Source organism: Talpa occidentalis, unplaced genomic scaffold, assembly GCF_014898055.3.
Source record: "Talpa occidentalis isolate TD23 unplaced genomic scaffold, MPIMG_talOcc4v2.1 talOcc4.11, whole genome shotgun sequence".
NCBI classification, from domain to species: Eukaryota; Metazoa; Chordata; class Mammalia; order Eulipotyphla; family Talpidae; genus Talpa; species Talpa occidentalis.
The window spans coordinates 71,195,834-71,221,168 of NW_023601104.1; the positions used below are offsets into that span (position 1 = coordinate 71,195,834).

General features: G+C 39.3%; 1 protein-coding gene and 1 long non-coding RNA gene across 5 annotated transcripts in view; one reads left to right on the forward strand and one right to left on the reverse strand.

Annotated features, from left to right (window-relative positions):
* Positions 1-5,186, reverse strand: part of SGPP1 (sphingosine-1-phosphate phosphatase 1) — a 38,973-nt gene extending 33,787 nt beyond the window's left edge. Inside the window, exon 1 of the mRNA XM_037503482.2 lies at positions 4,367-5,186. Coding sequence (XP_037359379.1) covers positions 4,367-5,065 — 699 coding nt within the window. The 5' untranslated portion in view covers positions 5,066-5,186. The remainder of the gene's footprint in view (positions 1-4,366) is intronic.
* Positions 5,187-5,445: 259 nt separating this feature from the next.
* LOC119239173 (uncharacterized) overlaps positions 5,446-25,335 on the forward strand; it is a 37,100-nt gene continuing 17,210 nt past the window's right edge. For 3 of the 4 annotated variants that reach the window (XR_008550166.1, XR_005123766.2, XR_008550163.1), the window contains exons 1-2: positions 5,446-5,647; positions 10,540-10,700. This is a non-coding gene — a long non-coding RNA (uncharacterized LOC119239173). Of the gene's footprint in view, positions 5,648-10,539; positions 10,701-11,018; positions 11,087-25,335 lie in introns of all 4 variants that reach the window. The other variant, XR_008550165.1, reaches the window with a different exon arrangement.

The window sequence follows — 25,335 nt, forward strand, 5'->3', positions numbered from 1 at the left end:
AGTATGTCACCATTTGTATGAAAAATAACTTATGTATATGTCAACTATAGTATATGTCAACAACAAAAAAGACTATATCTAGAAGGCTAAACAAAAAATTTACAATAATAAATACATCTGGAAAAGAGACCCTAGCAATTGTGAAACAAAAAAAGAAATGTACTCTCCATATTTTTTATGTAAATATTGAATTTTCTGCAATATACTACCTATGCAAAGAAATACAAATAATTTAAAATCAAGAATTGGTAACAAACATTTATAAAATCAGGGAACTGTGCATTTCGAACACAAGTATTACTCCAAGTAAAAAGAAATCAAGTAGCAAACCAATCTGATTATTTAGTAAGTTGTGTTTCTTACCAGAATTACCAGTGACCAGTTTCCCTTGTCTCTTTGTTGAAGTTTTTTCTGATCTTTGTCATTTGTGACCTGCTTTTGTAACTTCTTGTCTTTCTTCCTTTTATCTTTTCATGATCTCACAAATCTTTATTATCTTACAATGAATTATACTTTGATAGAATATCTTAAGTGCTTTTTTATTCCCAACGCTGTTAATATACTTTTGGTTTTTTAAATTTATATTAGGAAGATAGAGAAAAAAGAAGGGTGATGAAAGCAACATCTGACTCTAGTCAATAATTTAATACATTTTTAAGACAAATGTTGATAGATAATGCATACGTATGTATATATACATATTGTCTTCTCAAGGCATGAAGAAGCTGTTTTTTGTATTTTAAGAATACAATCATACCTATTTTAAAAATATTTCTTATTGCAAATGTACTTCAAAAATCACAATGTGATTTGAAAAGAATTTGCTGTGTAAGCTCTGTAGCCTGTAAGGTTTAAATTCAGTTTCCGCTACTTCCTAGTTGTGTTATTTTAAATAAATTACTTAACCTCCCTCTACCTCAGTTTCCTAATGTGTAAACTTGCATTAACAGAAGGAACAAACACTGGAATATTTTAATAGACTAAATGAGGTGATACACATCTAAAACAAAGTCTGACTCATAGTAAGAGCTTAATAAATGTTAATAACTATATTAAATAACAAGTATTATTAAATGTGAAAACATATGGATTGGTTGGGAATGGATTTGGCTATAAAGTGTGTCATGACAGTAATTTTTAAAATGATGTTCATCTAAAACCTTAATATTATTAAATCAGATACATATATTAGAGTTCATTACATGTCATATTATTTAAAAATTAAGAATTTTTATTTCTGGTAAGGACATGCACACATAAAAGCAAAGGGAGTATTTTATTTTCGATTATTTTTCAAAGGACTATGTTCTTAATATCTGATGCTTCTTATTTCTTATCTTTTTCCCAATTCAGGTTAAAAACAATTCCAAAGAATAGTAAAACAGCAATCATTATCGTAGCCAATGGATCTCCAGTTATTTAACGCCAAGAGAAATGCCATAACACTTTCTATTTTGCATAACCATAAAGTAAAATAAATTTTCCAGAATAGAATAACAGCTTCAAGCCATGTTCTTATCTTCCTCCTGGTATTATAATATGCCTTTAAAAAGTTTGAAGACTAGATTTGCAAAAGAGCTGAGACAGCAATATAGGAGAAATATACATTCTAATGATCAAGAGTTAAATATACTAGAAGGGGCTGAAGAAATTACATTTTTTTCCTCTATTATATCTTTGGGAAACTTCAGTAAAATGCAGTGCCCCTCAGTCATCTAATGGATCAGAATCTCTGAGAGTAAGGTGCAAAAATTAGAATTTTAAACAAGCCCACAAGCAATTTTTTTGTCTACTGTCATTTTAAGAACAATTGAGGAATAATGATACAGAAAGGGTTAATTTAAAAGGTTTTGTGTAGGAGGTGAATCTTGAGCAGATTTCAAGTAGGCACATGAAGTGCCAGGGAGGAGTGAGGTAGTTATTCCAAACCAAAGGGATGGTATGTGAGATAACTAACTCAGTTTCGAGAGACATTTCAGCATCCTAGGCATTTCGATGTAACCACACCTGTCCTGAATAGGCAGTGGGGGCATAGAAGATGAACAGGACTGTCTACCAAAACTGCTAGTAATTAGAAAAACACCAGGCTTTCATTGTTTAATTCTTAGCACAACTTCCAACATTTTTTGTTTATTTATCCACTTTAGAAACATAAGCCTCTAACGTAGTACAATACTTACTAACAGGAAAGAGGACCAAAACCTTAAGCAAAGGAAGGTGCTTTTGTTTTAAAGTCAAAACAAAGATTTTATTTTCATTTTTTAATTTAGTTACTTATTTTTTATTGAAGTAACATTGGTTTATGACACTGTATATGATCTAGGGGAACAAGTTCAATCCTCCCCAGAGATAAGAAGGATTTTTAAGAAGTTAAAAGGTAAACAAGTCTTTTTGGTTTTTACTGGAGAGTTGCATTTATAAACTTAGAACTTTCATATAAGAGAGTCTTTCTTTCAAAACAGCTGACCAAAAGATGAATAGTCTAATTTAAATGTTCATTTAAATTTAAAGTGGAAAAATATAAAATTAGAAATTTTAAGTAATTTACAATTTTAGTTGTAATTTAATTAGTCAGTTTCACATCAGTAAATTAAGATTTTGAGACTGGGTGATTCCTAAAGTCCTATTAAGCTCAGTTCTAAAATAACAATGACATACAGCTTCCTCAATCTTTGACTATACTATACTTTAGAAACTATAATGTAAGCTTATTTCAAAATATTAGACTATTGACATATTCAATATATACGGGATTCAACTGCATGCCATAAACAAATCGACAATACTGTTTTCCGAATTCCTTTAAGGATGTGTTCTATATAAGCAAAAAAAAAAAAAAAAAAAAATGCTCTCACTTGGACTGCAAGCCTTAACAGTATGCAAAATAGCCACTGATGGAGGAGTTATAAAAGGCTCTATAGTTATAGATACCTGAAAGTCTCATGAAAACAAGATATATCATCATTTGCTAGCTAGTATAGACACCAAATGTAACTTATTGATAATCTCAAATTCTGACATATTTAAATAAAATTTGAGAAAGCTGCCTATTGTGTAAAATAAGCAACTTTATAATCTGAATATCACTGTATATCGCCTTTGGTTAAATAAGAAAAAACTGTTCATGTTACTTTTCCCTCATATTTCTGTCATTCTTAGTATATACATTACACATTTTCCATGTTACTCTAAGAGAGATACACTGCACAGAAGTGTCAATGTGGATAAGATTTTATCTATACTGAAATTAAATCTGGGGTTAAGTTTATCATTATGGAGCTTTACAAAGAATGTGTATTTCTCAAAGTAAAACGATTTTGTGCTGTAATGACAAAAAACAAGGTAGGCTGATTCCTTAGATTCTCCATAATTATTAACTTTATTCTTAAGGGACTGGTCTGCAGGAAGAACAAATCTTACAATGTAAAAGGCAGATAAAGGAGCCAGCAGTCCAAGAATAAATTTTGCTTCATTAAGAAAGGGAATTGGTTTTTAAGTCTAAGTAACATATATATCCCATGAAAAGCTGAAAAAAATGAGAGGCCAAAAGAAGTAGGCAAACTACAATACATGTATCATTAAAAATGTATCCCTGATGACTGTCAGGTTGACTCTGCCGTCACCCTTACCATCTTTACAAACTCAATAGTCTGATCAAGGACCCTGTCAGAATAACTTTAAAACTATGCATTTTAAAAACTAATGCAACAATAACACTGATACTACAGATCAGCGCTCCAGAAGTTAATTAAACCTTGTGTCTATCTGTAAATTAGCAACCACACCCCTTCAAAAGAGAACCCGCTCACGCTGTGCTCCATTAACTTCCATAGAGAGGCTTTTGTTTAAAATTCATTACTTCATAGCCTGGAACGACCATGTTTGTTTTGTAATACTATGGTTTTATAAACATTGTCTCAAAGCCAAGCTCAGGGCTTGAACAGAATCACTTTGGGGGAAGACACCACATGGTGAAACTGGGTCTTAGCCACCTAACAATTAATTAAAAGCAAATTATAATTAATCACAATTGTATGCTATGCATCGCAAGAATCCAACCCATTTGAAAATTTAAGCAATGCCTACTGATCATGTATTAACTCGACGAACAGAGTTTCTTTCGGGTTCAAAGAAGGGCATGAACTATTAAAAGATAGTTTGACGGCTTGTCTTGGGTTTCCCCCATCATTTAGGTTTTTTTTTTTTTTAAACCTAGGAAGGGCCTGTGTGGGGGGACTGTGAAAACCTATGGCGAGGTTTGGGGAGGGCAGAGGCCACATTTAAATAACTGCGGGGGGGCAGGGAGCTCCAAGTTCTTTAACTCGCCAGGGCCGCGCGCGGGAAGAGGAAAGAGAACCTTCCTTACCTGCCAGCGGCCATAGGTGAGGAGGACCATGGAGATGGGGATGGCGGTGCCAGACATGGCATGGGTGGAGGGCATGCTGTACTCGGAGTTGTAGAAGACCTCCAGCTTGACCACGGGCGGCGCGGCGGGCCGCGGCCAGCGGATGATGTCCTTGGTGCACTGGCCCAGGTACATGACCAGCACCCAGATGACCACGAGCCTGCGGCCCACCAGGGGGTCCAGGTTCCAGATCCAGAAAGGGAAGAACATGATGTAAAAGAGTTCATTGCCCAGCTCCGTGCCGAAGCAGAACAGGTAGTACAGCGGCCAGTTGCTCACGACGGCCAGCTCCCCCTCCTCGCCCGTCAGCGAGTTGCGGCGCGGGGCACCCGCGCGCCGCGGCGAGGCCGGGCCCAGCTCGGCAGCCAGCCCGTTCCGGACGCCGTTGGGGGCGCCGCCGCTGCCCGGCTTGGCCGGGCACTGATTGCGGTCGCCCCCGGGCGGCTGGGGGCCTCCGGACGCCCCCGGCGGCCGCGCCCGGCACCGGGCGTCTCCGGCGAGGGGCGCCCCGGCTCTCTCCTCATCTTCCCTCGCGTCGCCGGCGGCCGCCGTGGAGCTGCTCCGCGGCGCTTCCACCCCGCACAGCCGCTGGAAACGGGCCACTTTCTGCGGCTCCTGCAGCCAGCCCGCCAGCCGGGCCAGGCGCGCCCTCAGCGACATGATAACGGGACCCGCGCGGCCCTCGGACGGAAGGACGGCGACCGGAGGGCCGGCCCCACGCGCCCCGCCGGCGGCAGCAGCAGCGATGCCTCGCTCGACCCTCTCGGCTCTGCCGGGCGACGGCGCCACAGGCCGCAGCGGCCGCCGCGCGCCCCCGCCCCGCGCGCCCCTCCCTCGCCGCGCGCGCCCGGCCACCGCCCGCGGCCTCCACGCGCCGGCGCGCGCCGCGCCCCGCCCCGCCCCCCGCGGCCGCTCGCTCGAGGCGCCCGCCCGCGCCCGTTCGCCCCGAGCGCACCCGGCGGCCACTGGGCGCCACGGCTGGGCCGCCTGGGGTGACTTGAGCTTCGCCCTAATACCCGCCGGGCGCCGCGGCGCTGGCGGCCCAGACGCTGGGCTCCCGGCTTGCCCGACTCAAGCGCGGGGTCCCCCTGTCGAGCGCGGGTTTGAAGAGGCCGCGAGCCTGGTGCCAACTTCGGCGGTGCCAGGGGCGCAGCACCCGGATATGCTGCTGGCACACGATCAAGTGGTGAACGGTAAAGGAAGGTGAAGGAACCACCAGGCGCCCAGAATCGCTCCACTCAAGTAATTATAAGTAATTGCGGAAGCGTCTCAGAGAGCCTGAAAGCCACGTGCCAGTTGAGCAGGGGTGGCAGCTGTGGGTGTAGGTCCCAGGACGGGCCGTGCCGTTGGTCAGATACGCTGGTAGAAGTTAGGACTCCACAGCTGTTCTTGATTTTCATGTAGCGTTTCCTTTTAATAAGGTCTAATAGCTTGAGAAACTTGCACAGGCGAAATTTTAATTGGTGGCTGAACGCAGTGTATGAATTTTTGAGTTTGACAGCTGGTTTGGAGACTTCCATGTCTTACAAATGACAAAATTCTAGAAAGAATCGTTTTTTATTAGAAAGTCTCTAAACTCGAATTCCAGGAAGTTATTTAGAATAAGATGGATATCTAATGAAGGAACTTGAACTTCCAGAAAATTCCCCTGCCTTGTGTCATTAGAAGTATTTCTTTCATTTCCCAGGAAGAATCGTTCTCCACCTTCCAGTCCCCTTGCTAGACTATGACATAGAGATCAATAAATCTGTCACTCCTGGCCTTAAGTTGCTCCCAGTACACCTGGGAATCAGAGGGAGTTCCACTTCTAGAGTACAGAGCAGATGATAAATGTAAAAATAAATATAAAGAATATACTCTGGAAAGCATAAATAAGATGACTAAGGACAGCAAGAAAGGTGTGGTGATCCTTTTGAATTGGATCACAATTAAAGAGCAAGATTGAATAGGTGGACAAACCCATCTCAGAAAGGGAAAATATGAATAAAACAGGATAGGAATCTGCAAAGATGTAAACATTAGTTCATAGGCTACAGAATGAGAAGGGCAAGTGATTGGAATTGGACTAGAAAGGGGAGATAGTTTCCGATAGGGCCTCGGAATGCCCAGCTGGCAATTCTACTTTATAGGCACTGGGGAGCCATGGAAGGCTCGTAAGCTAGGGAATGACATCATCAGAACTGTGCTTTAGAAAGATAACCAGGAGGGAAATCAAAGATGAATTGCCAGAGGTCAGAGACCAAAGGGCAGGTAAATAATTAGAAGATGATTGCAGTAACTGGGTAAGAGAGAATGAGGGCCTGAACTAGGACCATGGTTCCATGGTTATGGGAATTAGAAGGAAGGGGATAAATTTGAATAAGATTTTGAAACTAGGAAAAAGTTGAAGGGTTCATTAGAATTCATTGGTCTACAGGCAAATACTGAGAATCCATCCCAGATTGGATGTGATTGTGCCGGATATGGTGAGACATTTATAATCTAGTGAGGGAGAGAAAACGTGCAAGTATATTCAAAGAAGACGTAAAACCAGACATACTCAACAGTTCTAAGAAGTGAGACTCAAGCAAATGAGAGGAGGCGTTGAGTGTGTAAGAATGAAGCTATAAAGTAGATTATTAGCTGGTGTTGGGAGATAAGAAGCAAGTTGGTTTGTAGAAGAAAAGATGGGAACAGCCTCAGTGAGAGAGTTTACACTTGCTTTTCTGTTCAAATTATTTTTCACTATTAAATGAATTTCAGTTTCATCCAAAGACACTGAATTGTACCCAGATATACATTTGGCAGTAATATTTTTCCTTTAAAAATATATTTATGTTTTATTATAAAGATGCAGCAGAATTTATATATAACAGAATTTATATATAACAGAATTTCCTGTTCTTGGGACTGATTAGCTTAAAGATAGCAAAGAAAGAGGAAAATATAAAAAACACAAAGAAGGTGGTGACCTTTATATCTCATGACTAAATTATGACTCTTAGAACACTGGTATATTTTGTCAGAATGCAATATCGCTTTAAAGGTAATGAAGACAAAGACCACAAGAAAAGGGAATTTGGCCCAAAACTGCAAGAAAGAACACAAATTGACTAAACTTGAAGGGGCTGACATTGTCCTGCTGGTGCAATAAATCTGTTTATGAGAAGGACAAAGCCTTAGCTGTAAACTAAAGCATTAGAACCAAAGAGAGTTCTAGTGGATTCTGTTTACATTCACTCTGAACTATTCATAATAGAACATCTCAAAACTTAATAGAAATTGGGCCTCCCTGGTGGCGCAAGGGGTTAAGCACTGCACTATGAAGCAATTTGCAGCCCCTGCAGCATGAGTTCGATCCCTGGCCGGCCAGGGAGCAACCCACATGGCACAGCAGATCTCTCCTTTCTTGCCCACTGCTCTTCTCAGCAGTGTACTTCAGTCAGTCTACCTGTTCTGTTGCCACTCTGTTTCTGGTGAATCCTCTCACCCACCGCATCTCTGGCCTGTACCCCAGCTCTTGTACGCATAAATAAATAAATGTTTAAAAAAAAACTTAATAGAAATTTTTGTTCAAGATTCAAATATAAACATTCTATGACAGGCATCTTTATAATAAAACATAAATATCTTTTTAAAGAAAAATATTACTGCCAAATATATATCTGCGTACAATTCGGTATCTTTTTCATAAAGCCAAAAATCTTAATCCATGTTCCAAAATTAACAAATAAATTCTGACTTATCCTTCTCTATACTTCAATTTAATTTTATGTAATAATAAAACTATGTTGAAATACATCTTCTATAAGGTAAAAAATTATTGCCATATTTCCAAGGAAACTTTCATAAAAGAAGTAGGGAGACAGGTCTTAAGCTTGGACAGTTTACCTTTGACAAGTCCCATAAATTATGATTTTTTTTTATCATATTGAGTTGAGGTAAATCACTGATTCAACTTCTTTTACAATAAGGTCAAAGAACTTTATCTGTAGAAATACATCTACTAAGTAATTTATGTTCAAAACTATCCTATACTATAGTGTTTATTTGAAATGCCATACAGACAGCAACAGAAAGAAAAGATTTCAGGAGTCCTAACAAGTGACTATTAAGAGGCAACAAGAAAAGTGATGCTTTTCCTTTTTGGACAGCCTATTTTGATAATAAATGCAGCTAATATGATAGACCTTATTATGCAACATGTACTCTTTGATATACTTTACAGGTAGTAACGAATTTAATCCTCAAAACAACCACATAAGGTAAATCTTCTATCTCCATCCTATGTGTGAAAAATTGAAGTTCAAAAACATTAAAAAATATGCTCAAGGTAACAGAGCTAGTAAGCAGTAGAGCCTTAGGCATCTGAAACCAGAGCCCACAAGAACACATTATGCTATATTGCCTGCCACTACTCTTATAATTACCTGTTCAACCTTTGCTATTATCTTATTACCATCATTATTTAGGAATTCCATTATCTGCTTTATGTTAAACAGCATCCAGTTGACCTCTGAGTGGTAAATTCTCACATTATATTTAGTCGGTCATTAAGATATAACAAACATACAGTATACAAAATGTTACAAAGTATGCCAAAGAAAATAGTTTTTCATTTATTTTAATTAAGAAAACAAATATTGAATGCTTGCCAAATATAAAGCGCTTGCCTAAGGGTTAGAGAAGATATATAGAGGAATAAGAAGGCACTGTCTGGCCCTCGAAAATGTATAATCCACAGGAGAATTTTGAAAGTGTATACAAGTTACTGTAATAAAAGGCAACTTGTTAAATGCATTAATGAAGATACAGACCATGTTAGGAGCATAATAATGGAAGAGATTAAGTCCCAAACAGGGAAACAATAATGTGTTTGATAGCAATTTAGAGGGGTAGCTTTGGGAGAAAAAACATCCAAGGCACAGAAAAAGAAAACTTCATGGCAGAAACAAGGTTCTCGGGAAGGAGAGATGAGGTTAGACTTTGTTGCAGAAACACTTAAAAGCTACATTAGGAATTTGGACTTTATTACTAGGCAACAGAGAGCAAGAAAAAGATAAAAAAAAAACAGTGCTGAGGTCAGAGTTGTTATGTTTAGGAAAATTAATTTGCTAGTGATGGGAAAATTTAAATAAAATTGGAGATTGAGGAGAGCAATTAGTAACAGTCAGGGATTAGGTTGATAAGGGCCTGAACAAGGGCAGTGGTAATGGAACGAGATGGTGAATGCAAGATACTCAGAAAATTGTTCTATTTAGAATGAAATAATGTGAAATCAGTTTAATATATGTCATATTCAAAAATAGAGTATGTCAAATAAAACACAAATCTTAAAGGATTATTCAGGGGAAGGGCAATAGAGAGAAACCTGGGACTGTAAAATTTGATAATCTCATAAGTAGAGACAGTGAATGTGGCTAGAGAGAACCAGGTATGGGAAAACAGAGACAGAGGACAAAAGGGTGGTGTGACAACATACTAGAGGAAAAGTATGTTTTACCCCAGGCCAGTCCTGTCTCAAGAGAGCTGCTCTAAGGAGGAACAGTATGCTGACTTAGGTTCAGAGAGAGCCTGGGGGCAAGAGGGAAGCGTCACCACAGTTTGGTTAGATCATTTTGTTCCTGTTGCTCAGTGGGAACAGAGCAGTTCAGCTAGTTATCTACAAGGCAGAGAAAGGGTATTTAGAGGGTCTGTGTCTAGCACTGTCATCAGTAAACAAGGATTAAACAGATCTTATCTAAATCCTATGGGGAAGGGTGGTTCAGTGCAGTAAGCTATTTTCATTAAAGGGTGAGGAGATATCTTAACCTTCAGGTAAAATTCAATGTTGTCAAAATAAGGAGGCATTAACTTTATAGTCAGATTACTGTTGAGGAGTAAAAGCACTAGTCTTCTTTGGATGCCAAGCCTAAACCTTGAGTTCCATTTCAACACTACATATACCCACATCCAACAGCAGGGCAAAAACTCCAATATTTTAAAATGTATCGGGACTATAGTGAGGCCATTATTTTCAAAACTGTTCTGAACTAGCCACTAACACTAGAAGTGGTTGCCAGATACTAAAATTGTTGCTGGAAGGGGAACTGCAAATGAAAGATCTTGGGCTTCAAACCTGTATTTTGAACACTGGTGTTAATATTGCTTTTCAGCATCACAAAGAGAGTTGGCATAAAGCAATCTTGGATTTTCTCAATATGAAACTAGAAAAAAGCTGATATTTGAGCCATGAAGCCATGAGACGGATATCATAGTCACTGGGAGAAACTTTTCTTGACCAAGCCAGAGTTCAGGTTCTTGAGACCTCGTGCAGGTAGGCCTCAACTTTGGGTTCTGCTTCGGCCTTCATAGTCCAGTTTTAGCAAGAATCCTGCTGAGTTAGTTTAGTGAAACTTCCCCACCTTTGGTATCTGATCACCCAGTCCTGCCTTCAGCAGAAGGCCTGTTCAGACTCCTATTGAGTCCATCTACCAAGAATGCCCCGTCCTTGATGTGTCCTCTGAGTTATTTTCGATCCACTGCTCTCCATTTGTCCATGAACTCGGAATTAAGCCTTGTATCTCCCCCCACTGCAAAGTCCTCATTGCAGTTAGTCCCTTTTAATTAAAATCTTCCTTGCTATCTTTCACAGGGATCGTGAAATTTTTTTCCTTAATATCACACACATGCTCTGGAAAGGGGACATTACTTCAAAAACAGGTCTCTATTGTTTTTCTTCTTCTTTTCCATGTTGTTTTGTTAGCAAAATTATTTTCTTCCATGTATAAATTATGGGAACTATAAATCAATACCATGTCCACTTACTATCTGAGGAAGAACAATGTTTTCAGCCTCCCTAGTGGCGCAAGGGGTTAAGATGCAACCTATGAAGCTGTCCGCAGCCTCTGCAGCATGAGTTTTATTCCCCAACCGGCCAGAGAGCAACCCACGTGGCACAGCAGACCTCTCCTGTCTCACCCACTGCTCCCCTCAGCAGTGTTTTTCAGTCAGTCTGCCTGTTCTGTTCCCCACTCTGTCTCTGGTGAATCCTCTCACCCCCCACACCTCTGGTCTATACCCCAGCTCTTGTATGCATAAATAAATAAATCTTTAAAAATAAATAAATAAATTTTCAAAAGTAGGTACATCTTCATCCCAAAACATATTTTTGGAAAAAAGTTAAATGAAACTTATATATTGTCATCAGGAATACCAGATTATCAAAAGAATGATACTTCATAGTTATACAGTATATTTTCATAAAATTGATTTCCATATATTCAATACAACATTCATTTGATCCTTTCAATGACACTGTAATGAATATCATCACCATTTTATAGTTTGAAATGGCAACTTAGTGACAAAACTAGAATGAAATTATGTCTGCTAGATATGGATGGGGTATTGTTTTCTTTTACAATGCAGTCCTATATACTATATACTCTATGTAGGAGTCCAAGAAGATTAAAATATAAAGAATGGTAGTGTAGGTGAAAGCATTCACTTTGACTTTATCTGCCTGACATGCTTTCTTTAACTGATTCATTGACATAATTAAGAAATCTCCATTTACAGAGGAGTCATACCTGTATGTACAAATGTATGTATTCTTCTTCTACAGATAAATTGTACTCTTGAACAGTTTTAAAGTATACTAGCGGAAATGGATTGAATGAATTTTGAGGGGGCTCTATGTTATAACTTAATTTACTATTCCATTATTTGGAGGACTCCAGAGCCAGTAAAATTTCTAGATGTATCATTCCATAAAAGTATCTTTAATTGGACCTCCCTGGTGGCACAAGGGATTAAGCACCACACTATGAAGCAATCCACAGCCTCTGCAGCATGAGTTCCATCTCCCCGGCTGGTCAGGGAGAAACCCACATGGCAAGGCAGACCTCTCCTGTCTCTCCTGCTGCTCCCCTCAGCAGTGTATTTCAGTCAGTCTGCCTGTTCTGCTCCCCGCTGTCTCTGGTAGATCCTTTTACCCCCCAAATCTCTGGCCTGTATCCCAGCTCTTGTATGCATAAATAAATACATCTTTAAAAAAAAGTATTTTTAATTAATTATTCAGTTACTCTTGTGTTTAAATTTCAATTCCAGAATCATCAGTTACTGTAGAGAGGGTAAGTTTTATTTCCAGAAAAATCAAAATATCAGAGATTCTAATTATGATTAATACAGATTTTGAGTGACTATTTAAATTTTATTTTCCATTCACAAAAAATATTTCAAAAGGAAAGTTATTTTTCAACATTATGTGTAATGTTATCTGAACATAGTTATGTGAATGTAGGGTTATAGTTTTTAGGTGATATTTTGGACTCAATTCAGTGAGAATCAGAAATCAAATGGGTAATTATTAATAAAGACTTACAGCCCCATTCTACTAAATCAATAAAACCATGGAAACAGTTTTAAAATGCGTAAGACCACATATCTATTAAAGAAAAGATAGGAAGTTAGAAAAATGCATGGATCATTTCAAAATGATCAGAGCATTTAGTTCTAGATGGAATCATTTGGATTCTTGTGAATCTGAATTGAGGAAACATATCTTGATCATTTCAATCACCAACATAATATATCATTTTGGTGATCAGATTAAGTTAACAAATGAAAAATTCATCACTTCAAAACTGGTTTTTCTTTTTTTCAAAATTTAAAGTCCTTACATCAGAAAGTATTGTTAGCAAATATTAATGTCACTAAATGGCTTCATGGAAGTGAGTTTGCAACAGGGTGGTCCCCAGGAAAGGGGGAGGTTCCCTGCCCCACCCAAGGGAGGGTGGAGCTGAGCAGGAAGGGGAGAAGCTGGAGAAGAGACTAAGGAAGGAAGCAGGATGGAGCCAGGAGACCTGGAGGAGGCGCATGGAGCCTAGAGACACGTAAAGAAACTGCGCTTGTCTTTTGGTCGTGGACTGGGTGACACAGATGTGGGTGAGACCTGTGGGGAGGTGACAATGGCAGCTTTTATCTTGATGTTGATTTTGCTCTTTTCCTTCCGGGCTTGTCCGGTTGTTTGTGACCCTTTGCTGTGGGTCCCCACTGGAAGATGCTTTAGACTTGTAGCAGGCTTTGGGGCCTTGTTCTGGGCCGATCCCATATGGATGGACTTTTACCCACGAGGGGACGGGTAACTTTGGGTGCTTCATTTAGAAACTAGACTCTTTGCCTTACCTGTATTGTTTCCTAGTTTTATTAAAGTTCCTTCCCATTAAAGTCTCCTATGTTTTGTGCTGATGCGGCGGATGGCAGAACCCATTTAGAATAGGCAGGTTTGCGGGGTTTGGGCTGCCCCTCTCCCTGTCCTATAACAAGTTCTCTGTGTAATTTTGGCTTCATTTATAGTAAATGACTGTTTATCTCAGGTAGTATGGTTCTTTAGAAAATCCAACCACACAAAAGAGATCATTATTAAACAGTTCCATTCCATATGTAGATTATGGTTCTTTTTCATAGTATTATTTTGCAGTTCAAAATATATTGTTGATATTCCTATAATGGTAGCATGAAATCAAAATATGCTTAATTGTAGGAAATGATTTTCTATTATAAAAAGATGTTTTTATTGATTTGCTTTCATTTCACTATCTTTCAGCCAGGTTGTGGTTCACAAAGCTGAGTCACTAAAGTGAATTCTGGGTATCAGTCATCTAAAGTGCGCCCAGTACACATTAGAAAGGAGAACATTAGCCTTAGAATTTGTGGATACTGAGAGTTTCTGTTCTCCCTTAAGCCACTATTAGAGAGTCTCAGTACTTGTAATGTTTCTGTTTTAATTTGAAAAGTATAGACAAGGAACTTTATCCACGTTTAGCTCCCTAGTTTGGTCCTTATTGAAAAGAGCTAACTTTTTGCAGTCCTATGGACGAAATGAAGGTTATCTCAGTAGAGTACTGAAGTGGACCATGAGTTCTTTAAGCCCACTCAAATTGCTAGTTTTTTTTTTTTTTTTTTTTGGTTTTTTGTTTGTTTGTTTGGCAAGTTCTTTTTTTTTTTTTAAGATGTAGTTATTTACGCATACAAGAACCGGGGTGTAGACCAGAGGTACCAGGCAGGGGGGTGGAGGGGAGATGATTCACCAGAGAGAGTGGGGAGCAGAACAGGCAGATCTACTGAAATACACTGCTGAGGGGAGCAGCGGGGGAGGCAAGAGTGTTCTGCTGCACCATATGTGTTGCTCCCTGGCCGGCCAGGGATCAAATTTGTGCTCCAGTGGCTGGCGATAGCTTGACAGCGTTGTCTTTAACCCCTGTGCCACCAGGGAGGCCCTTGGCAAGTTCTAAAGAGGTTCTGGAATATATGAGAAACCCAAGAATCCATAGACCCAATGTCAACACATAATTCTCCCCTGATCCTCCAATGCCCGTGGAGCCCTCTTGAAACTCTAGCAGAGTCCTAGCTTCCAGATCTTATATATTACATGATTCTGGGAGAATTTGCTTAGAGAAACTTAGAATTAACTATAGACAGTTAAGGAAATGGACTGTAATTTCCTTATTTGTTCTTATTGATAGGGTTTAATTTCTTATCAGTTCATTAGATTCTCTTTCCTTTTTATTGGTCGCCTTTTATTGTTCCTAAATAGGAGATCTTTCTCAGGGCGGCTTCTAAAATCACACTTTCTGTGATTCAGATATTCTATACAATGACCAGGACTATGTTGTAGAAGTTTCTGCTAAGAGAAGTGAGGAGGCCAAAGGCAATGTCTTCTAGGTTTTAGGAATACTACATCTTTCCTTTGACAGTGCTGGAGCCATAAACTAGATAATGTCCACTCTCCCCCATGTTTACTGTTTCCTGACCTATTTAAACAGGACCTTGAGACTATAAGACATTCCATTTTGGTTGAATTTTTTTCTTTTTCTTTTTTTGGAATTTAATACACCAGTGGAGACTTGACTGAAGCTATTCCAAAATGTCACTATCTAGTCAAAAGTCTTTAGACTGATGTGTTTCTCATGGCATTTATCAATTATGTTACTGGGCAAAGTGTCTAAAAATTTTCCCCAGATCAGAACCTCTCTCATGGCTTCTGATTATGGTCACCTGCCACCACAAATGCAAAGGGTGCAGCAAGCAAGGAAAAAAAAAAAAATTTAACTGATGGAGAGAAGGAGAACTAGCAGTATAGAGATGGAAGGAGAAGGTACAATTACCAACAAGCCCGCATGCATTGCTCCCTTTTAAAAGCTTACAAAATGGCTGCCCAGTTTGCCCCTTCCCAGCAGCCCCCTCACTCAGGAGTTCAAGGATGAAGTTCAGGCCACTGGAGCACAGCACAGGCATCACCCCCTCGGGTTTGGGCATGCCTGAACATCAGGGGGAAGATTTCAGCCCCTCATCTTCACCGGGCTGCTCCAAAAGTTATACTTTCTACTGAGATTTTAGAATGAACTACATACTTTTAGCACAGTTCATTTATAAGCATTTTTTACTTGTGATCACCTTGAGAGTTTTTTCCAGTACTTTATCCTATACCTTTATGTGAACAGAAGATAAATATCTGCATTCATATGCTTACATTACAGTGGCCTTTTACTTCTTAAGTAAATTCACAAAAAATCACACATAGTTTGGACACAATATAGAAACATATCAAATGCCCACCTATCCCTACTTATTTTTTTCAGACTAACATGGCCTGGATAACCAAAATCAGAAACTAACAGTACAAGAGTGCAAAATTACTGACCACTAGCACTCATGAAATGAGATGTGGATATTCTAAAAAAAACATTTAGCATATTAAATCCAACAATGCATTACAAATACTAGCATATTAGATTTATCTTAGGAACACAAAGTTGACTTAATAGAAGACAATTTATTAATCACATTAACAATCTAAAGAGAAAAACATGATAATATCAGTAGATAAAGGATAAATATTCAATAACATTCAACACCCTTCACAATAAAATCTTTTTTAAAATGAGGAATATAATAGGACTTCCTTAACCTGATAAAAGTTATCTGCAAAAAAACCTATAACAAATATTTTACTTAATAGTGAAATATTGAGTGTTTCCTTTAAGATGAGAAACAAGTAAAAGATATCCAATATTACCCCTTCTTTTCAACATTGTATTGGAAATTCTAGTTACTTCCATGAGATACAAATAGGAATGGTAGAAACAAAGCTATCATTTGTAGATAATAAAATTATATACATGAAAAAATTAGTGAAAATTAATGAGATTGGCAAAATTGCATAAATATCAATATATAAAAGTCAATTACAATTTAATAGTGAAACATCACCAATAAAAATCAGTTAGAAGATGTAATTTTTAAACATGCTATTTTTAATGGCAACAGAAATAAACATTATGAAAGACATTAAAGTGCTAAATAAATGTGTTATTAGATGATATTCCAGTTGACAGTTTTAGTTCTCCTTAAATTTATCTAGAGTCAATTAAAGTTAAATTATACCTTTTCTTTTTTAGTGGAGCCTAATAACTGACTCTAAAATTTACATGCAAGGAAAAAGAACTAAGGATGGCCAGGGTACTACTGAAGAAGAAGGTAAAAGGGAACTTAACCTACCAGATCATAAGACTTACTACATAACTAAACTAATTAAGGCAAAGTACAATTCGGATTGCCTTGTACTTACATGTAAATACCAATGGAACAGAATAAAGAGAATATTCCTCAAGCATAATGGTCATTACAGGTGAATGGAGGAAAGAAAGGATATTGAATAACCCTGTGCTGAGGACATGGTGAATTTACCTGAGAAAGCGATGATCACTACTCACACCAGATGCAAGTATTTCCAGGTAGATTAAGACCTAAAAATGATAGGCAAAACCATCACACTTCTTTAAATGATATGTAGGAAATTATTTTATTAGGGGTAGAGAAGTATTTCTTAAATTGTACACAAAGAGCACAAACCATAAAAGAAAAGAACAATGGTTTCAAACAGACTTAAATTTAAAACTTCTGTTTATCAAAAGACACCAAAAAATAATAAATTGAGAAAACATTTGCAACACATAAAACCCACAAACGATTACTCTCCAGAATAAATATAGGGCTATGAGTTACTAAGACAAACTATATTGATATAAAACATGAACAAAAGTTATCTGCAAAATAACTTCTTCTTCACGGAAGAAGAAACCAAATGACTTATAACCATATGAGAAAGATGCTCAACCTCATTCGTAATCAAGGAAACAAAATTTTAACCAAAAAGGGTTACCATATCACAATAACCAGACTGGCAAATGTTTGAAGTTGGTTTAAAGCCAGGTTTTAATGAAGATAAGTAAAGCAATCAGAGCTTTGATATGTTGCTGGTAAGAGTCTAAATAGGTGCAACCACTTTGAAAACCAATTTGGCATTTTCTAAAAAAAAAACAAAAACAAACAAACAAACAAAAAAAAACCACAGACATACCCAACAAACCTCTATTTCCACTTCCAGATATCCCTTGAATTTCTTGAACATGTGCCCCGGGAACACACATAATAATGTTCATAGAAGCAATGTTTGCTGTGGCAAAAACTGAGAAACCAAAATGTCCTTCAGCAGTAGAATAGTTTTGTTTCCACAATGGGATACTCTACACTGCAGTGAGAATGAATTAACTTTTGTTCTATATATTGACATAGATATTTTATTCCATATATTGATATAGATGATTATTTTTTTCAATGGTGAGAAGAATACAAGTCACAGAAGAAAAAACAGTATGATTTCATTTATAGAGAGACCACAAAAACCATGAACCCAAATAATACACAGCATGCCCTGTCGGGTGCTGGGGGAGAGGCACAAAGAGGGCTTCTAAAGTGGGGGTTTTGCTGTTTCTTAATTTGAGGACTGGTACACGGATGTTCCTTTTATTAGTATTCTCTAAGTTGTGCAGATACATTTTGCAACCATTTTTACTCATGGTGCATTTTAAAACAAAAGAAATTAAAACAAAATTTCTAAAATGAGGGCCATTCTGTTGAAGTTGTGCCACATCATGCCTAAGCAAAGGCTCTGGTATTGCCCTTGACTCCTGAAATGCAGGCACCTGGGATTATAGTGTTATCTGAGTAGAACTGAATTTATTGTATGTATTTATTGTGTACCTATGGTCAAGCTTCCCCTTTTTCTGCAAGTCACAGAAACCTGGATTATAGTGTTATCCGAGTAGAACTGAATTTATTGTATGTATTTATCGTGTACCTATGGTCAAGCTTCCCCTTTTTCTGCAAGTCACAGAAACCCAACTCAAACTAATTTAAAAACAAAAAGCTCTTCCAGGGATGATGTAACTGGAAAACACAAAATCGCTTCCAGTTTCACTATAGCTGCTTCAGGGTGTGAAAGGGTGCCACTGGAATGCTGCCTCACACACACGTTCAATGTTTTTTTTTTTTAATGAATTTTTTTATATATATTTTATAATTTATTTTTGCACAGAAGAACTGAGGTGTAAGCCAGAGATTCAGGGTAGGTGGGCCGTGAGAGGATTCACCAGAGACAGAGTGGGAACAGAGCAGGTAGATTGTCTGAAATACACTGCTAAGGGGAGGGTGGGTGAGACAGGAGAGGTCTGCTGTGCCATATGTGGGTTAGCTCTCTGGCAGGGGCTCAAACTCAAGCTGTAGCAATGATAACAATGAAATTTTAACCCCTAGGCCACCAGGGAGGCCCCACTCTCAACAATTTTTCTTGCTGTTTTTGGCTTCTGTAGGGTAAAGAAAATATCAGGCTTTTCTGCCCTTCCGCCATCAGGATAGATGATGGATCCTTGTCCTGAATGCATGCCTGATGGCGGGCACCTGGAATAGGGTGTGGGCATAGGTAGATGGGATTCAGATGAGCTAAGACTGTGCTTTTAAAGGCGCCGTCACGGGGGGACGCCAGCAGCAGCAGCAGCAGCAGCAGCAGAACCTGAAGGAGAAGCTGAAGCAGAAGCAGAGAACGCCAGAGAGCCCAGATAGAGTGAAGACTTGCTGGGGGCTGGGAGGTCTGCCAGCCTCCCAGCCAGCACCCCTGCCTGCCATATGCCTGGTGAACCCCAAATAAAAAACCTGCAAAACTACTGAGGACTCTGACTCCTCCTTTACCCGGTCTGCATGGGATCAGAAAACCTGCACTGTGGCCAGTCCTGGCCTTTACAGCTTCTCTTACAGGGATTCTCCAAATGATGCAACTCTAGGCTTTTATTTCCTTGCGACTAGAGATCCCAGCAACTGTTTGCTTTTTCTTCAACAATGTTGGCAAATATCCCAAATAGGACAGTGATTACCTTTACTTGGTTTTGCCCCAAGGCCAAGCCCTGCTACCACAGTCAGACAGTATCTGCTTAGACTTCCACCATCTGTTTACCCCTAAGGTTATGGTGGTGTTGGTGTTGCTTGTGGTATACGTGGAAGTGTGTATGTGGTGGAGAAGGGGAATGGAATCATCTCCACCTAAGCCACAAAAAATGGTGTCCCCAGAAGAAAATGGGAAGGAAATGTCTACTGGGTAGGAAGAAACTGCAGCTATTACAATTTACTAGCAACATTAAAGTGGCCTTTCTAGCAACATTAAAGTGGCCTCTCAGAGCCAGCATCATGCACTTGTTCACAAAAATAATTTCAGAACCTCGGTAAGTATTCGTGTTTCAAATATGTAAACTTTGGAATCACCTCCAAGAAGTTATTATCCTCTTTATGTATATGAAACATTTTGGTACATATGTTCAGCAAATACTCAATATTATATAGCTCAAGGATCAGTTCTACTAATAGAATTTCTCAAGAAAATCTTGCATTGCAGCAATACCTAAAGTGAAGTTCTGTGATTTCTGCAAAATGATTCACAACCTTTCCTGATCAATGGCTTACACCACAGCTTTTTTTCTTGGCTGTATTGCTTGCTTACAGATTAATTATTTCACTTTGTCTAAAGCAGGGCTTGTTGCCCAAGATACCAAACAAATGCTAAGAATTTCTGACTAGATTTTGGAACTCATTTAAAAACAATTTTCTCCCTGGTTTCTGTTTTGATTTATAAACTATTAAGCTCTTATTCTCTACCTCCTGTGTCACACAGAGCCATTTCATTATGTTTACAGAATTTGATATCCAATATGTTGTGTTGTGGGCAGTGTGTATGGCGGTTAGGAGATAAGCTTCAAAGATAAGTAGATTCTAGTCCTTGTTCTGTTATTACATGCTACCTGCCTGGCATGTAGGAGACAGTAAGTTACCTATTATTGTTGACCCTCTTCTCTTTACAGCATGCTAAAATTGTTGCTTTTTTTTTTTCTCTCTTTGAAACATTCACTGTACTTTTCATGGTTTCTGTTTCCTCACATCCCTTAGTTTCCTATGTTTTGGCCATTGAAAAAGAATGTCTTTGAGTAATCAAAGATTCTAAAATAACTCAATACCTCACAGGAAGAAAAACTGGTTTGGAGAGTAAAGTAAATCTGTTTATCAAGTCAGTTTTGTTTAGAGTTAGTATTTAGAACCGCCTGCAATTCTGAAGTATGTGGTACATAAGGAGACAATTTGTTTATAAAATACATAGATGATGACGACTGTGAAATTTTAGAAGCCCACAGCCCAAAGGATCCCTAAGTTGGAATCCTTTATCATTTTGTATTGTGTCTTACGACATTTTTATGAAAAAAAGAGAGAGAAAAATGAAGGGATATTATGAAATAAAGGAAACAAACATTTAAAATATTTTATTGCTGCACTAAAGAGTCATTGTTTTTAATTGAAATTGTGTGTGGGTATAGAATCTGTGTGATAAATTTTCTGTATTGATTAAACACTCAGTTGAGAAATACTGTGCCAAGTCTCAATTACACTATGTTTAAGCTTTTTATTGGTCATCATATTAAAATAGATTATGTAGGTAAAAGTGCCGGCATTTCCCCAATACTCTTACCATCCTGAGTCTATTATTAAAATACTTTTAGAAAATTGGGCCTCCCTGGTGGCACAGATGGTTGAGCGCAGCCCTGGGAAGCTATCCGCAGCCTCTCTGCAGGCGGTGGAGATACCCACATGGTGTGGCAGACCTCTCCTGTCTCGCCAGCTGCTCCCCTCAGCAGGTTATTTCTGTCACTCTGCCTGTTCTGTTCCCCGCTCTGTCTCTGGTGAATCCTCTCACCCTCCCACACATCTGGCCTGTACCCCGGTTCTTGTATAAATAAATTTTAAAAAATCTTTTAAAAAAAGAAAAGAAAAGAAACCTAATGTCATTAACCAAAGAATCTGGCTAGTAAAGACTTTCTTTTACTTGTACCCCTTTTGTTATATACAGTCAGATTCTACTGAGAGTTAATCATAATTTTAAAGATTTTCTTTAAAATATTTTCACAACTGGGCCTCCCCAGTGGCGCAGCGGGTTGAGCACAGCACTGTGAAGCTGTCCACAGCCTCTGCAGAGCGGGTTTGTTTCCCATCTGGCTGGGGATAAACCCACATGGCACGGCAGACCTCTCCTGTCTCACCCACTGCTCACCTCAGCAGTGTCTTTGGTCCATCTGCCTGTTCTGCTCCCCGCTCTGTCTCTGGTGTGTTCTCTCACCCTCCTGCACCTCTGACTGTGCCCCAGTTCTTAAATCTTTAAAAAATAAAATAATGGGCAGAAGAGCTAAAAAGAAACTTCTTCTAAGAGGAAATACAAACGGCCAACAGGCATATGAAAAAATATTCAACATCACTTGCAATCAGGGAAATGCAAATCAAAACTACAATGAGATACCATCTTACACCAGTGAGATTGGCACATATTAAAAAAACTAGCAACAACAAATGTTGGCCAGGATGTGGAGAAAAAGGAACTCTCCTGCACTGTTGGTGGGAGTGCAAACTGGTCCAAACACTAGGGAAAGCTGTGTGGAGATTCCTCAGCCTACTAAAGATAGAGCTTCCATATGATCCAGTTATTCCACTCCTAGGTATTTACCCACAGAAACATTAATTCCAAAGAGCACCTGCATCCCTATGTTTATAGCAGCACTATTTACAATAGCTAAGCTTTGGAAACAACCCAAATGCCCAAAAATAGATGACTGGATCAAGAAGATGTGGTACATACACACCATGGAATATTACTCAGCCTTCCAAAAAGATAAACACATGCAATTTGCAGCAACATGGATGGAGCTGGAAGGGATCATGCTCAGAGAAATAAGCCAGAAAGAAAAAGAAAAATATCGGATGGTCTCACTCATAGCAGGAATCCACAAAACCTAAGTAAGGGACCAGGAAAAAGAATAACTATAAGAAAGAAAAAAATCAAAATCAACAAACAACTATGAACCAGAGACACACAATGGGGGGCGGGGGGAGGAGGAATTGAGGTCAAAATAAGGGGGTTGCAATTGTATGGGGAATATAAAAATAAAATTAAAAATAAAATAAAATAAAAATATTTTCACAACTGTCAAACATAAATTGGAAATTTGGGGATATTAGGATGTCCAAATATTGGAAATGTTGGAAATTGGGCGGTTAGAAATTTAAGTCCTGTCTCTGATCAAAAAGTTTTGCTTTGTGTAGATTAAAAAAAAAAACTTCTTTCAGCCATGCCTATTCAAAGAACCTAATGCTTACTGAAGTAAAACTATGTCACCATACATATTAAAAATAACTAGACTTAGGGCCTCCCCGGTGGCGCAGCGGTTGAGCGCTGGGTTGCAAAGCTGCCCACCGCAGCCTCTGCTGCGCCGGCTTGATCCCCAGCTGCTCCCGGGCCACTGGAGGAGGGTCCCACGTGGCGCGCAGACCTCTCCTGCCGCCCTCTGCTCCCCTCAGCAGTGTGCTTCGGTCCTTCTGTTATAGGGCAGGGAGAGGGGCAGCCCAAACCCCGCAAACCTGCCTATTCTACATGGGTTCTGCCATCCGCTGCATCAACACAAAACATGAGACTTTAATGGGAAGGAACTTTAATAAAATTTGGAAACAATACAGGAAAGGCAAAGAATCTAGTTTCTAAATCAAGCACCCAAAGTTACCCGTCCCCTCGTGGTTAAAACTCCATCCAAATGGGATTGGCCCAGAGCAAGGCCCCAAAGCCTGCCACAAGTCTAAAGCATCTTCCAGTGGGGACCCACAGCAAAGGGCCAGAAACAACCAGACAAGCCCGGAAGGAAAAGAGCAAAATCAACATCAAGATAAAAGCTGCCATTGTCACCTCCCCACAGGTCTCACCCACATCTGTGTCACCCAGCCCACGACCAAAAGACAAACGCAGTTTCTTCACGTGTCTCTAGGCTCCATGCGCCTCCTCCAGGTCTCCTTGCTCCATCCTGCTTCCTTCCTCAGTCTCTTCTGCAGCTTCTTCTCTCCCTGCTCAGCTCCACCCTCCCTTGGGTGGGGCAGGGAACCTGGAACTTCCCCCTTTCCTGGGGACCACCCTGTTACACTTCTGCCTGCTCTGCTCCCTGCTCTGGCTCTGGTGAATTCTCTCACCCTCCCGTGCGCTTCTGACTGTACCCAGTGCTTGTATAAATAAATAAATAAATGTGGGTCTGCTACTCCTAGTCAGCCTATTCGGCCGCCATTTTGTCACCTAAACAAGGTCAAAGTGGTCCGGCCAGTTAGGAACAGGAGCCCAACCCTTAAGCCCTTCAAATCAAACAAGAGCACAAAGCTGGATCACACTGGGAAGGTTATGACTCACAAGGTATGTCCAGAATGCCCAGGGTGCTGAGGACCAATGCATAACATGTGCATAAGGTGGTATGTCCAGAACGCCTGGGGGACTGAGGAATGCGTAACACATACTCCCGACTCATACATCACGAGGTATGACTGGGAATGCCCAGGGGCTGAGGACCAATGTATAACAAGGGACCCCAGAAGCTGATCAGTGGAGCGCCTTGTTGATAAGATTAGAACCATGGCTGGGGATTAGGGTGTATCAAGTAGATTAGAAGTGCCTGGAGGGCAGACTCACAATTCCTAATCTTCTACACCGTTCCCCTTTCTTTAATCTTCCTAATCTCCTTACAAGCAATTATGTGTGTCAATAAAAGGGCCAGGATCTTGCTCTTAAGCAGCATCCTGCATTATGTAGCCTGCTCCACACTCCCGTTTATCAGTGTGGTGGTGTCTGACGCAACAAATAAATAAATCTTAAAAAAAAAAATAAATAACTAGACTCAGATATTAACTGAATCTCATACCTTTTTAAAGCTTTGTCCATTAAATGCTAGCCTCATTTCAGTTTAGTCAAAAGATTCATTCACTTCAATTGTCTCTTGTCAAGTATTTGTTTTCAGTAATTTGGGGTAAATGACCCAAGAAAGGAATACTTGGCTTAAAGAAGGATTAGAGGGTTGGAAATAGATGTTTTACATTTCAAAGTGTGCTTTCAATCTCTTTTATTCTTTATAACTTAAGCTGCTTATTTTGTTTGACATGTTTTTTCAGTGACCGCTGTTGATAGCATCTCTTTGTTTTGGGTATCTGCTTTTATTTTCTTTCACTGACTTTTAGGCTTCATTTCTTTCGTAATTCCAGTGTTTCCTTACCCTGCACTCCCACCGGCTTTTGATGTAGTCTTTCTGTTTATACAGGGAGGCTAGTTTTTTATTTTTTCCTTTTTATAGAAATTTTGACTAACAGCTTCAGGGCACTAGTGGAAGAAATATAGTTACAATGACTTCGCGGTTACATTCATTGTATCTTTGGACCTTGAGGAAAGAGGTTCTTTGGGTAAATGCCTCTGGTCTAATATACCCTAAAGAATCAATCAATCTCTCTCTCTCATGTGTCTCTGTGTGTGTGTGTGTATACACTACAGTATAGAGATTTTCTACAACATATCTATTATATATAGTATATATATAGTGTATATATGTATATAGTAGAAGTAGAAATAAAAAATGTTGAAAAAGATCTTCACACACGCAACTAATTAATACCAACCTCCTACAGAATATCAAGTCTATCTGTTGTAAAGAATACCCAAGTACTCGTTTTTTAAGGCATAG